The 14,263-nt window shown below is 34.2% G+C and overlaps 1 protein-coding gene and 2 long non-coding RNA genes across 4 annotated transcripts; 1 reads left to right on the plus strand and 2 right to left on the minus strand.

Moving 5' to 3' along the window:
* The first annotated feature begins 208 nt into the window (after nucleotides 1–208).
* LOC112033129 (uncharacterized) lies at nucleotides 209–3,922 on the plus strand. Its single transcript, XR_010626841.1, has 3 exons — nucleotides 209–533; nucleotides 1,218–2,382; nucleotides 3,792–3,922. It is a non-coding gene; the product is annotated as an uncharacterized LOC112033129 (long non-coding RNA).
* Nucleotides 3,923–8,538: 4,616 nt separating this feature from the next.
* On the minus strand, nucleotides 8,539–9,936 carry LOC136065203 (uncharacterized). Of its 2 annotated transcripts, none has more exons than XR_010626842.1 (3): nucleotides 9,856–9,936; nucleotides 9,678–9,761; nucleotides 8,539–8,661 (listed from the first exon to the last, which is right to left on the minus strand). It is a non-coding gene; the product is annotated as an uncharacterized LOC136065203 (long non-coding RNA). The 2 variants fall into 2 exon arrangements; XR_010626843.1 differs by lacking the exon at nucleotides 8,539–8,661 and adding an exon at nucleotides 8,992–9,072.
* Nucleotides 9,937–10,665: 729 nt separating this feature from the next.
* Nucleotides 10,666–11,739, minus strand: LOC111984756 (protein FAR1-RELATED SEQUENCE 5-like). The gene has a single exon (XM_024016373.1). It carries the CDS (start codon nucleotides 11,737–11,739, stop codon nucleotides 10,666–10,668), a length of 1,074 nt encoding a protein of 357 aa, XP_023872141.1.
* Nucleotides 11,740–14,263: the final 2,524 nt, after the last annotated feature.

Raw genomic sequence — 14,263 nt, forward strand, 5'->3', positions numbered from 1 at the left:
ATTATTATTATTGTTATTATTATTTTATTACATATATAGTCTATAGACACATATTTTTGAAAGGAAAAAATTTTTCTACAATCTTCGTTGGAGGAACTTCCTCCAAACTATGACGTGTCAGCACCAAAAATTAACACTTGTCCAACCCAACTAAAACTGAAATTCAACAACTAGCTCCCGTTAACTCAAAAGTTAGACCACTTTTACATATATTTTTTTATTTTTAAAAAAAAAATTTCTCGCCATCATCACCTAAACCTAAACACTCTGTTCTTTCTCTCTCCTTCAACACAAATCCCTTCTCCATTTCTCTCCTTTGTTCCAGAACCTTATTCCCTTTTTTTCAATCGTTTTCAATCCCAACTAATGCTCCCTCCACTGGTCCCTACTAAAACCCCAATCTTTCATCAATTTACGGTTTCTGCCAACACAGAAAGAAAAAGAAAGAGTTTGTTAGAAGGCAAGGACAGGAAAAAAAAGTTGAAACGCAAAAGTAAAACATTATAGTTGCGGAAGAGATTGTTTGTGTTTGGGTGTGATTCTCTCTGTGTTTCAGTTTCTACTAGATCGTTTTTTTTTTTTTTTTCCTTTTCTTTTCTCATGTTCTGCTAAAAAATCTGTGATGGTTTTTGAGTGGCTTATGAGCACAGCTCTTACAGTCTTAGATTTCAGATTCGAAGATTATTTGTTTTAGTTAAAATTTGAAAAGATAAAAAAGAAAATACAAAACATAGATCTGGGTTCGGTTAATACATAGGAAAAGTTTGGTTTTTTTTTTTGATGAATTTCAAGATTCCTCTTCTTTCTCGCTAAGGACGTGTGGCTGAAGCTTACAATTCTGTGAAGGAAAGCAGTTGTGAATTTCGATTATTTAGCTATTTATTCTCGTTACATGTATATAATACTGTACTGTACCAGGACGCANTTCTTTAAAATTATAGATTTATAAAGCATGCATAAATTGTAGTGCTTTTTATTAAATGCTTTAAATTTCAACTTTTTTTTTTTTTTTTTTTTTTTTTTTTTTTTTTATTTTTTTTTTTTTTTTTTTTTTTTTTTTTTTTTTTTTTTTTTTTTTTTTTTTTTTTTTTTTTTTTTTTTTTTTTTTTTTTTTTTTTTTTTTGAGGTTGAATTTGTTTTAGCAAGAACACATGTATGGATAAATTTCTTGACTTTCTAATTTTAATTTTAATTTTCTGTTCTTTTGTAACATATAGGTAGCTCTGTGGAGGGTTGCGTTTAGAGTTTAGAGAGAGAGAGAGAGAGAGAGAGAGAGAGATATGGAGGAGGCAGGTGCAGAGGTTGCTCCGCCCCTTTTCATACACCACCACCAGACACTGGCGAGTCGGTATTCCATGGTGAAGAAGCGTGATCTGCCTAATTATCAAGCACAACAACGATTCACACAACCACCAACTGGGCTTCAAAACACTAGGGATAATTGGAGTCCTAAGGTTTGGGATTGGGATAGTGTTGGATTCGTTGCGAAACCAGTTGATGCCGAGGAGTTATTGCGGTTGGGAACTCCTGCTGTTGCTGGTCAAATGGAGCAGAAAAGGAAAGAGGAGTCTATGGCGTTGACTGTGGATGATGAAAGGGATTTGCGTTGAAGGAGAGAGAAAGGAGAGACTGTTTAGGTTGAGGTGACGATGGTGAGATATTTTTTTTTAATAAAAAAATATATGTAAAAGTGGTCTTAACTTTTGAGTTAACGGTTAGTCGTTGAATTTCAGCTTTAATTGGGTTGGACAGGTGTTAATTTTTGGTGCTGACATGTCATAGTTTGGAGGAAGTTCTTCCAATTAAGAGGAGAAAGTTTCCCTGCAATCTGAATTGCAGGGACTCTCTCCAAACTGTGAGATGTCACTCTCAAAAAGTGACACTTGTCCCACTAACTAAAACTCAAATTTAAGAGATAATTGCCGTTAAAATTAACGTTAGCCACTTTTCCATAACTTTTTTTATTAAAAAAAAAGTAATTATTTCTCACCACCATCACTTACACGGTCAGCCCCTTATGCTCACTGAAACAATCAGTCCTTTCTCTCTCTCCTTCGATGCTCACTGAGTCCTTTTTCTCTCTCCTTCAACACTCACCGGTTCCCCATCTCTCTGTTTTGTTCCAGACCCTTTCTCCCTTTATTCGATCATTTTCAGCCCCAACCAATGCTACCTCCGTCGATCTGATCCTTCACTACACTGGGGTCCCGCCGAAGAATCGCAAGTCAAAATCTCATCCACGCACCCATCGGCCCTTGGGAGGTCCCCACCCAACTTGCCGGTGCTCGGTGACAGCTTCGGAGCCTTTTCAGCTGAGGCATGTGACCCAGACCCTTTAATCTCTATGATGAAGAGAAAGACGACTGATTAACCTTTTTCAAGGTTTGTTTTCCATTAATAGATTTGAGATTTTTATGCGTGGTTTTGTTATTTCTATTGTTGTTCATTGTTTGTGATTAATTTTCAAAGTTTGAATATTGGAGTTTTCCTGATTTTAGTTGAGTTTTTTAGCCCCTAGTATCGGTGGAATTGTGTCTAAAACTGATGGATGTTGTACTATCTATTTAATTTTCCTATCAGTTTTTGTTGGTAGTGATTATTAGTGGTAGTTGGGTTTGTTGTGGCTAAACTTTGATTACCAGTGGTAATTGGGTAGAGATACTAGAAGATGTGAAGGAGGGTGGCAGGACTCTTGGAGGAGGATTTGATGGTGGAGTTTGGGTTGTCAGCCAACTGTTGTACAAGGGAGTTTCTTGCTTGTTGGGTGGGGTTTTAGGAAGGATTACAAAGAACATAATGAGAATGAAAACAAAAAATTGACAGGAAAATTGAAAGGCCATTACAGCCTTGTGTTAAAGCTGAAACAATTAGCCAATACTCCCTGTTACTGCATAATTCAGAGCAGACTTAGGGGGATGGTTTCAAAGTTCAAACTCATGCTTAAGTAATATGTGGATTTTCATAGTTTGTGGGTAGGCATTAAAATTGTGATGTGTTAATTAGTAGTTTGATAATATATATATATATATATATAAATATATTTGTGTTATATGTAAATGCATTACACACTTTCTATGTAATGATTGAATGGGGAACCAAAATGCAATAGGTTGTTATGTTTGGATGGCTTAGTTGAAATTCCTAATCCTTTATCCGGCAATTTGTGTAGTCTTGTACTTTTTATTTTGAAAGACAAAGTCGCTGCACTTGTTCTTAATAGTATCTCTTAGGTTTGCAGCCTTCATTATGGAAAGCAATTACCAAGCTAGGAGATACAAGCTGTTAAGAAAAACATTGTTTAATGTACTGTGATCACAATTGTCAAAGGCTTAACAGTGCTAAGTCATGTTATTTTGTCTAATCTATTGTCGTAATTGAGATTTTGAAAATTGTTGNCATTGCTTGATTTTCCTTTGTGAAATTTTGCACTAAACTTTGTAATGGACTTCATAATGTTGCAAATTTGAGTGCTACTAGTTCATTTATATATAATTCCCATTATCCAAAAAAAAAAAAAAAAAAACATGGGCTATTCGACATGTACATGTGGTTTAAGTACTGTATTTTTGTAGAAAGGGACTAGCTGATACAAGCTTCTATACTATGGTTTAGAAGCTCTCATATAGCTTTTATCCCTCAATAAGTTATGTTTGAAAACTGTGTTCACCATTGGCCTTGTTATATTTGTTCTTTTTTTATCATATATGTCATACCATGTAATGTTTGCATCTATAAGATGTTTAATTTTTTTATTTTTTTTTATTTTTTATCATGATTATTTCAACATATAGGGAATGGGAGGATAGATGTAAGCAAGGGTAAGCAAGAAAAAGAAAAGAAAACCAAGAATTGAAAATGAAGGAGAAGACAAAAGTTATTTCAACTTTGCTGTGTGGAGTATATGGAAGAACAGAAATTCATACGACTTCCACAGGAAAAATCCAAATCCAAATCTGCCTATGGAGTCCTACAACCAAACATTGGAGTTTATGTATTGTGTGATTTCACCACGAAATCCAATCAACAAAACTAGCAAAGGAATTCGTTGGGAGAAACCTCCATTAGGGTGGAAGAAGTTGAACACTGATGGATCGTCTATAAGCTGTATGGAGCGAGCTGGATGTGGAGGTGTAATCAAGGATGAGCTTGGAAATTGGGTTGCGGAATTCACAAGACACATTGAAGCAACTAACAACTTTGCTGCTGAACTTTGGGGGCTTAGGGATGGTCTTATGTTGTGCTGTAACTTGAATAAACCCTGCCTTATTGTTGAGTTAGAATAGGAGCTGATTTGATGGCTAGAATAGGTGCTAACCAAGAACTAGATTTCACTTTGTCTACAAGTCCACCTATGGACTTAGCAAAAGGCTTTGGAGGATGACTGTAATGGTGTATTTGTAACAGACTTTGTATTGAACTGGATATGGCTTCTTAGTTTAATGTTATCGTCTTTTAACCAAAAAAAAAAATTTCAATTGGACTTTGTATACGGAATGTGCATTAGCTGAGATTCTTAGAGATGAGCACAACTTAAGCCATAATGCAAATATCATTGTTGAAAAGTGGGAGATATTTGCCTCAATTTTTCACCTCTACCAACAGTGAATTATGCTAAAAATGGGAGATATTGCCTCAACTTCATTACATAATATGCAATTATGCACATATGGATCTTAACATATAGAAATGCACATTTCCATTACATTTAAAAATATTTGTCATTTTACATATATCATTAGTGCCTAACTAGAAGCTACTCAAACATCCAAATATAGAACCTAACATGTTTGAGTAGCTTCATTAGTTACAAAAATTGTTAGATATTATTTCCAAGAAATTGTCCAATATGTTGTTGTCCACTAGCTGTCATTTGTATGTGCCATATATTGTCCATTAGCTGTACAAAAAATTGTCCAAAAATATTGACTAGCTTGCCAAGTAAGACATGCTCTACAAAAATATAATTCAAAAAGTCTTCAATATGGTACTCTACAGGGATTATAAATTATCATTAGGAGCTACTGAAACCTGTAAATATGCAACCAAATATAAATATATGGGACAAAATTGGGAAATGCCCCGTTTGAGCAAAAAAAGCAGCATTATGCCCTCTTTTCTAAACTAAATAGGGAAATGCCCCTCTTTTGTAACTCGATTTTCTCAAAATCGAGTTATAAAAAAAAAAAAAAATTCTAGAGCCCTATAGCGGCGTTTTTAAGGACCTATAGTGACATTTTCAGGACCTATAGTGACGTTTTATAACTCGACTTCCATAAAATCGAGTTATAGGCAATTTTTAAAATTTTTTTTTACCTATAACTCGATTTCATATAAATTGAGTTAAAAAACGCTACTATAGGTCCTAAAAACGTCACTATAGGCTCCTAAAAAACGCCGCTATAGGGCCTAAATCGATTTTGAGAAACTCGATTTTCAAAAGAGGGGCATTTCCCTATTTAGTTTGGAAAAGAGGGCATAATGCTGCTTTTTTTGCTCAAACGGGGCATTTTCCAATTTTGTCCTAAATATATGTATGGAAAAAAAAAAAAAAAAAACTTAAGAAAAATATAGGTTCAAGTTGTAGCAAAAATCACAAGGAATATGCATAACTAATTTGTCTCAACGATTTGTCTAACAACATAGTCTTGTCCAACAAAATGACTACAAAAGACAGATTCCTACATTTTACATTTTAACAAATTTACGTCAATGACATGTTTATCTTATTATTTCAAGTAGTGAGGTGTTCATTCAATATATATATATATATATATTTTTTTTTTTTTTTTTATCATGATTATTTCAACATATAGGAATGGAGGACAGATGTAAGCAAGGGTAAGCAGGAAAATGAAAAGAAAACCAAGAACTGAAAATGAAGGAGAAGACAAAAGTTATTTCAACTTTGCTGTGTGGAGTATATAGAAGAGCAGAAATTCATACGTCTTCAACAAGAAAAATCCAAATCCAAATCTGCCTATGGAGATCTACAACCAAACATTGGAGTTTATGTATTGTGTGACTTTACCATGAAATCCAGTCTGCAAAACTAGCAAAAGAATTTGTTGGGAGAAACCTCCATCAAGGTGGAAGAAATTGAACACTGATGGATTGTCTATGGGTTGTATGGAGTGGGTTGGACGTGGAGGTGTAATTAGGGATGAGCATGGAAATTGGGTTGCGGGATTCACAACACGTTGGAGCAACTAAAAGCTTTGCTGCTAAACTTTAGGGGCTTAGAGATGGTCTTATATTGTGTTGTATCTTGAATATACCTTGCCTTATTGTTGAGTTAGAATAGACATTGATCTGGTGGCTAGAATAGGTGCTGACCAAGAACTAGACTTCACTTTGTTTACAAGTCCACGTATGGACTTAGGTAAGGCTTTGGAGGATGACTGTAATGGTGTATTTTTTAACAGACTATGTACTGAACTGGATGTAGCTTTTAGTTTAATGTTATCATCTTTAACCAAAAAAAAAAATCCCATTGGACTTTGTATATGGAATGTGCGTTAGCTGATATTCTTAGAGCTAAGCACAACTTAAGCCATAATGCAGATATTATTGCTGAAAAGTGGGAGATATTTGCCTCAATTTTTCACCTCTACCAATAGTTTGCACTAGAGATTGACTAAAATGTTGTTGAATAGCCTTTGGTTTCCTTTAGTAGTTTGTTTTGAAAATTGTCTTGGCTTGTGTAAGGTTGAATTTAATCAACTATCTAATTGGCTTTATTCCGTGACCAATTTGTTTGTAATTTAGCACTTAGTAACCCTGTATTTAGGTGGGAAAATTGTAAGGGTAGTGTGTGAGAAGATGTGAAGAAAAGCTCAAGAGTGTGCAAGAAAAACAGAGTCTCGCGACTAGGACTCGCGGGTGGTTCGCGACTGGCAAGCCGCGAAAGGCAGGCACGTGAGAGGCACACTGGGAAGCTAAAGGGTCGCGCCAGCTGTCACGCTATAGGACAAAAGTTCCAGTCTGGCCAGGCCGTTACGTCGCGACTTGATTTCGCGACTTGGCCAAGCCGCGAGATCAAGTCGCCAACTTGCCTTGTTTGGCAAAAGCTGACGTTTTGCATTCCCTTCTCACCCTACTATATATACACCCTTATACCTATCATATTGAGAGAGCTTCCAGAGAGAATTTTGTGAGAGAAAACCCTAGAGAAATACAAGATTGATTCATTCCCAATCTTCATCTAAAGAGATTCTACAAATTCCTCTACTCTCTTCCTCTCCATTGTTATACCCTTGAGAGGTCATTTACCAAAACCTTGTCTCACCACACCTACGTCTGTGAGAAGGTCCATTTGGTGCTTTGGGAAGCAGTTTGGAAAGGAACCAATATACATTGGTTGATGCTATGGTCAAGTAGCAGAATCTGGAAGCTAAAGAAGAAATAGGTTCGGCGTAACCTCGTTGGAGCAAGAAGCTTGAAGAGCTTAGGTACTTGGGTAGATTAGGCTTGGAGGGTCTTCTGCTGTTCATGTATCCCAACTACATTCTTTAGTGGATTATTTGACCGCTTGGAGGGCGGCGGAGAGGTTTTACGCCGAGGACTTCGGTTTCCTCTTCGATAACACATCGTGTGTTGTCCGTGTGTTTGCATCTTCTTTCCCTTTACCTTTGCCTTATATTTACTGCTGTGGATGTGTTTATATTTGGCTTAGATTGTTCTATCAATTCTGTTATAAGCTTGTTATCATATTCCGCACATTAATTGTTTGATATAAGCTTGAATTGGTATTTTTGTAATTTAGGGTCTAAACGTTCAAAGGTGTTTTATACCCTTTTTGAACTTTCAGCTTGTAATTGCTTGTTTTCTTGTTAACATTGTTTAGCTTGTTTTGGTAATTATACTTCGCTTTGGATAGCCTATAAGTACTTTCTCTATCTATTTTTGCTTTTTTCAATAAAATATTCACTTGTTTTGAAGAAGTTGCAAACATAACGTGCAATCTGAAAAGTCATAAAGCTTCTGTAATCTATCACTTTGTTCTAGTTTATAGATTCTGCAGCATGAAATAGAGCCATTTTGAAACATAAAATCCAAAAATGAACACCACCTAGCAATGAAACAAAAAAGGCATATACAAAACTTTTTCATTAAATAATATGCAGTTATGCATATATGGATCTTAACATATAGAAATGCACATTTCCATTGCATTTAAAAATATCTGTCATTTTACATATATCATTAGTGCCTAACTAGAAGCTACTCAAACATGCAAATATAGAACCTAACATGTTTGAGTAGCTTCATTAGTTACAAAAATTGTTAGATATTATTTCCAACAAATTGTCCAATATGCTGTTGTCCACTAGCTGTCATTTGTATGTGCCATATATTGTCCATTAGCTGTGCAAAAAATTTTCCAAAAATATTGATTAGCTTGCCAAGTAAGACATGCTCTGCAAAAGTATAATTCAAAAAGTCTCCAATGTGGTACTCTTCAAGGATTATAAATTATCATCAGGAGCTACTGAAACCTGCAAATCTGCCACCAAATATAAATATATGTATGAAAAAAAAATTAAGAAAAATATAGGTTCAAGTTGTAGTAAAAATCACAAGGAATATGCATACCTGATTTGTCTCAACAATTTGTCCAACAACATAGTCTTGTCCAACCAAATGACTACAAACCACAGATTCCTACATTTCACATTTTAACAAATTTATGTCAATGACATGTTTATCTTATTATTTCAAGTAGTGACCTCTAATTCTTTATGTTGGAGAAATACATTATTTAATCAGACAATCAATTCTAATTTAATCTTTTCAAAGAAACAATATTATTTTGCAGACCCAAAAAAGAATTTGATTTAAAAAGTAAGGTAAATCACTTTCTATCCTCTTAATAACTCCTAAGATTGGAGGAAAGTATCTAATCTAGTTTCACTATACATTGATAGCACTAGGTCATAAACAATAAGTGAAAAGACAGGGTCACATGTAGATGTTAGCATGTAACCCACCTATTTTAAGAACTTTTTGCTGTGAGAAATTGTGTCAAGTGCATATCACCTGAGTCACCTGACCACTTTATCCTTGCAATTGGATCTACTGTTCCCAGTAGAGGAAGTAATCAGATCCACTCTCCATGGAATTTAACAAACACTTCCTTAATATTTGCAACAACTATAATAAATGGTCTTATGAAGACACTACCTTCTGAATCAATTAACTAATCCATAATAAAAAGAACAAGCAGCAAGGGACAGATAGATGTAGACCAATAATTCAATGCATCAATAGAAATTAACATACTAATTTAATGCAAACAAAGCTGTCTAAAACACAATTTTACAAAACAATCTTTGGACAAGTAAGGATTTGCTATTTCCTACAAAAATTGAACAAAAAATTTTACAAACAGGGAAGCACTTTTCCACCATTTTAGGCCTTGTGATATCTTACAGGCAAGTAGCTGTAGATTTAACAGGGCTTAAACAAAAATAGCCTAGAGACCAAATACCATGGTAGATACCAATAAAAGGAATAATAGATTTTAAGAGATGAAATTTAGACTTAAGTATAAGTAGCTTTATCTAAGCCTTCTTTATTCACAATCCAAAACACAAGCAACTCCCAAACAATTTCAAAATTCAAATAAATCTAATTCCATTTATTGTGAAACTTGAAAACTCAAACCCAAAGATTCATACCTGAGTGAAATTATCCACCAATTGTAAAACTTGTTCAACGTTACTATGTTCTTCAAGAGAATTAATGTCAACTGAGGAATTGGCCTATACATTTGCAAAGAATAATTGTCACATAAACTTAAAATAAATTTATAGATATATAGACTCATATATTATAGTGCAATGTAGCATATCTTACTTTATTTAGGCATCCAAGTGATTGAACTTGTCTTGACTCACATGCCTTTTTTCTTTGAGATTTAGGATTTCTTGGCCGTTCTAACACACTTTTAATCTTGATTTTGGGCGTCCAATAGTAGGTTTTGTTTTAATCCCACGTATATCTTGAAAAGTTATGCTCTCATGGGATTGGCATCCATTATCACCTTGTAAAACATCCCAAGAACAACTTCATCATGGACCTCTATCTGATCCTCCATGCTAAGGGAATAACATTTTTTTTCTATTTCTTGCAAATCCTTCAATAATGTGTCAGAACATCTTTTGGCATACTCATACATTATCTCAGACTCTGCTGCAAGTATGGAAACTTCACGAAAATTGTGACATAAATGAGAGTAACGCTTTCCCAATGACTCTTGAGCATTACCTTTAATATCAACACCATGATAGTTCTTAATAGAACCAATCTTTGCATCTTGTGTCCATCTTTTCAATATATAATGAGTAGGAAGTATCTTAATGTTTTTTTTGTCAAGCACCTTCAAAGCATGGACACAACAAAAGTGAACTTCATGCAACTGCACTTAACTTTAGTTGTTGAGACTTCATATTTAACCAGGTGCTCTTGAGTTTTTTGCCAATATTTATCTTTGTATTCAATGATAGTATCAGATTTACTAACCTTGAAAATTGTACAATCCCCCATCTTCATATATTCATCTTGAAACATTTTGAACATTTTTGGGGTGTACAACTTTACAGCATGTCTCAACATCTCTACATCAAGTTGTAAAACTGGTGTTGTCTGCCTCATTTTAAACTCAGCTTATAGTTCTTGACGTCTCCTATCAGCCAAGACTCTAGAGTAATGTTCCAAAAAAGGCAAAAGATTATATTTTGATTTCAAGTATTTCTTCAACACATTGTTCATTGACTCGCTACGTTGGGTGCTTTTCATATCAGCAGTAAACATATGTCGACCATATACCATGGCCCATTTTTCTTTTAGATCAAATATCCCACATAACCATTTATTATTAGTAAGATTATATTTCTCAAGCATATTATTCCATGCAACTAGCCATTCATCTTCATCTTCATAATCATACATACAAGTGCTCAAATCAGTTGCAAAGTGCTTTGATGAATGAAATACATCACTTAATTTCTTAGCAGCATTTTGACAAATATGCCATACACATAAACGATGATTCGATTCAACAAATATCTCTGCTATTGCCTTAGCCATTGCAGCAGACTGATCTATAAGTATAGTTTTTTGCTGCTTTCCTGACATTGCACTCAAAAAAGTTTTAAACAACCACTTAAATGACTCTATGGTTTCATCATAAAGTAAAGCTGCACCAAAGATGGTTGTTTGTTTGTGATGATTAACCCCGATGAATGGAGCAAAGGGCCGATCATATTGATTTGTCCTATAAGTTGTATCAAAACACATAACATCTCCAAAGTGGCCATAATCAACTATTGATCTAGCATCAGCCCAAAATATGTTCAATATTAGACCATCATCATTAACTTGTATTGAATAAAAGTAAGATGGGTCTTCTAATTGCATATTATGAAAGTATTCCATCATAGCACGAGCATCACCTTTTTTCAAAGCCTTTCTCCTCTCACGATGTACATGATTTTTATAGTCATAATCCAAGAAACCAAGATTTTCATGACCACCAACTTGCATGCTCAATAAATCTATTGTTTGTTTTATTGATATTCCAGATTTCTCTACATCATTTGCAATAGCTTTTTGAGCAGGTGCAATTTTTCTTTTTGATCTTAACATATGTTTAATTGGTGAATGAGCAAACTCATGATTATGTTGTTCATGAAACGAAACAACTTCTAACATACCATCATTTTGAAGTTGACATGTCATTTGTGCTAAACAACCTACTCGTGAGATTGGGCAATGAAAATATACTTGTTCTTGGCGTTTGTCAACACCTCGTTCACCCTCTTTTGAGCAACAAAATGTTCTCCTTATGACTTGTCCCATATTTCCTCTCTTTATAAATTGTTTCCGTACACTGAAGCCAATTTGGTGGGCATAATCTTTGTAAAATTCATATGCACTATCATCACAATCAAATTTCATGCCAATTTTTGGAACGTCTATTGCTGTGCTTGATTCTTTTGGGCTTCCATGAGTAGGTACTACTTGAGCCTCCTTTTGAATTAAAAAAAAAAAAAAAAGTAAGCAGTTTAGAAAAATAAATTTGCATATGAAAAAAAAAAAAAANATATATATATATATATATAATATAAACTAATTCTCCCACATAGTCAGTTAGGCTTTGTTATGGAAAGGAAACATTCCTTCTTTTTTCCTTCTTAAAGGAAGGGGGGGGGGGGGGATGCAAGCTTAGCTTATAAATTCTAGTTACAATTCTAACACACCTGATGCAATATGTTTGGAAGCATACTGCATTAGTTTGGTTCCAACTTTTGAGGGATTAAAACAACATTTCCAATTAATTATGATGTCAATCCTGTTAGTCAATTAATGAACAGAAAAAATACCCAATGAAGCATGCAAAAGCTAGCTACTGCTTTTTTTTAGTTGGGATGTAGGTGGTGGTAGGGGCAGGACCATGCATTACACACTTTCTATGCAATGATTGAATGGGGAACCAAAATGCAATAGACTGTTATGTTTGGATGGCTTAGTTGAACCAAAATGCTAAGTCATGTTATTTTGTCTAATCTATTGTCGTAATTGAGATTTTGAAAATTGTTGATGCTAGATGTCTATAAAGGCTTAAAAGTGGTATAAAGTTCAAACTTTCTTTTTTGCTTCGTAAATGTTAAAATAAGTTTCTTTGAATAGATTAAAGTCTAAATCAAACCAGAGAAAAACACTAATCAAGAACCATAATGTATAAAATGGCATTGCTGGATTTTCCTTTTGAAATTTTGCACTAAACTTTGTAATGGACTTCATAATGTTACAAATTGAGTGCTACTAGTTCATTTATATATAATTCCCATTATCCAAAAAAAAAAAAAAAACATGGGCTATTTGACATGTACATATGGTTTAAGTACTGTATTTTTGTAGAAAGGGACTAGCTAATACAAGCTTCTATACTATGGTTTAGAAGCTCTCATATTGCTTTTATCCATCAAAAAGTTATGTTTGAAAACTGTGTTCACCATTGGCCTTGTTATATTTGTTCTTTTTTATCATATATGTCATATCATGTAATGTTTGCATCTATAAGATGTTAAATTTTTTTTTTTTTTTTATCATGATTATTTCGACATATAGGGCATGGAAGGACGGATGTAAGCAACGGTAAGCAGGAAAAAGAAAAGAAAACCAAGAACTGAAAATGAAGGAGAAGACAAAAGTTATTTCAACTTTGCTATGTGAAGTATATGGAAGAGCAGAAATTCATACGTCTTTAACAGGAAAAATCCAAATCCAAATCTGCCTATGGAGATCTACAACCAAACATTGGAGTTTATGTATTGTGTGACTTCACCATGAAATCCAATTCGCAAAACTAACAAAAGAATCCGTTGGGAGAAACCTCCATTAGGGTGGAAGAAGTTGAACACTGATGGATCGTCTATAAGCTGTATGGAGTGAGCTGGATGTGGAGGTGTAATCAAGGATGAGCTTGGAAATTGGGTTGCAGGATTCACAAGACACGTTGAAGTAACTAACAACTTTGCTGCTGAACTTTGGGGCTTAGGGATGGTCTTATGTTGTGTTGTAACTTGAATATACCCTGCCTTATTGTTGAGTTAGAATAGGCGCTGATTTGATGGCTAGAATAGGTGTTAACCAAGAACTAGATTTCACTTTGTTTACAAGTACACCTATGGACTTAGCTAAGGCTTTGGAGGATGACTGTAATGGTGTATTGTAACAGACTTTGTATTGAACTGGATATAGCTTCTTAGTTAATGTTATCGTCTTTTAACCAAAAAAAATTCAATTGGACTTTGTATATGGAATGTGCATTAGCTGAGATTCTTAGAGATGAGCACAATCATTGTTGAAAGTGGGAGATATTTGCCTCAATTTTTCACCATTACCACAGTGAATTATGGTAAAAATGGGAGATATTGCCTCAACTTCATTACATAATATGCAATTATGCACATATGGATCTTAACATATAGAAATGTACATTTCCATTACATTTAAAAATATCTTGTCATTTTACATATATCATTAGTGCCTAACTAGAAGCTACTCAAACATGCATGTTACTATATTTGCATGTTTGAGTAGCTTCATTAGTTACAAAAATTGTTAGATATTATTTCCAACAAATTGTCCAATATGCTGTTGTCCACTAGCTGTCATTTGTATGTGCCATATATTGTCCATTAGCTGTGCAAAAAATTTTCCAAAAATATTGATTAGCTTGCCAAGTAAGACATGCTCT

The sequence above is a fragment of the Quercus suber genome, unplaced genomic scaffold, assembly GCF_002906115.3.
Source record: "Quercus suber isolate HL8 unplaced genomic scaffold, Cork oak 2.0 scaffold_882, whole genome shotgun sequence".
NCBI classification, from domain to species: domain Eukaryota; kingdom Viridiplantae; phylum Streptophyta; class Magnoliopsida; order Fagales; family Fagaceae; genus Quercus; species Quercus suber.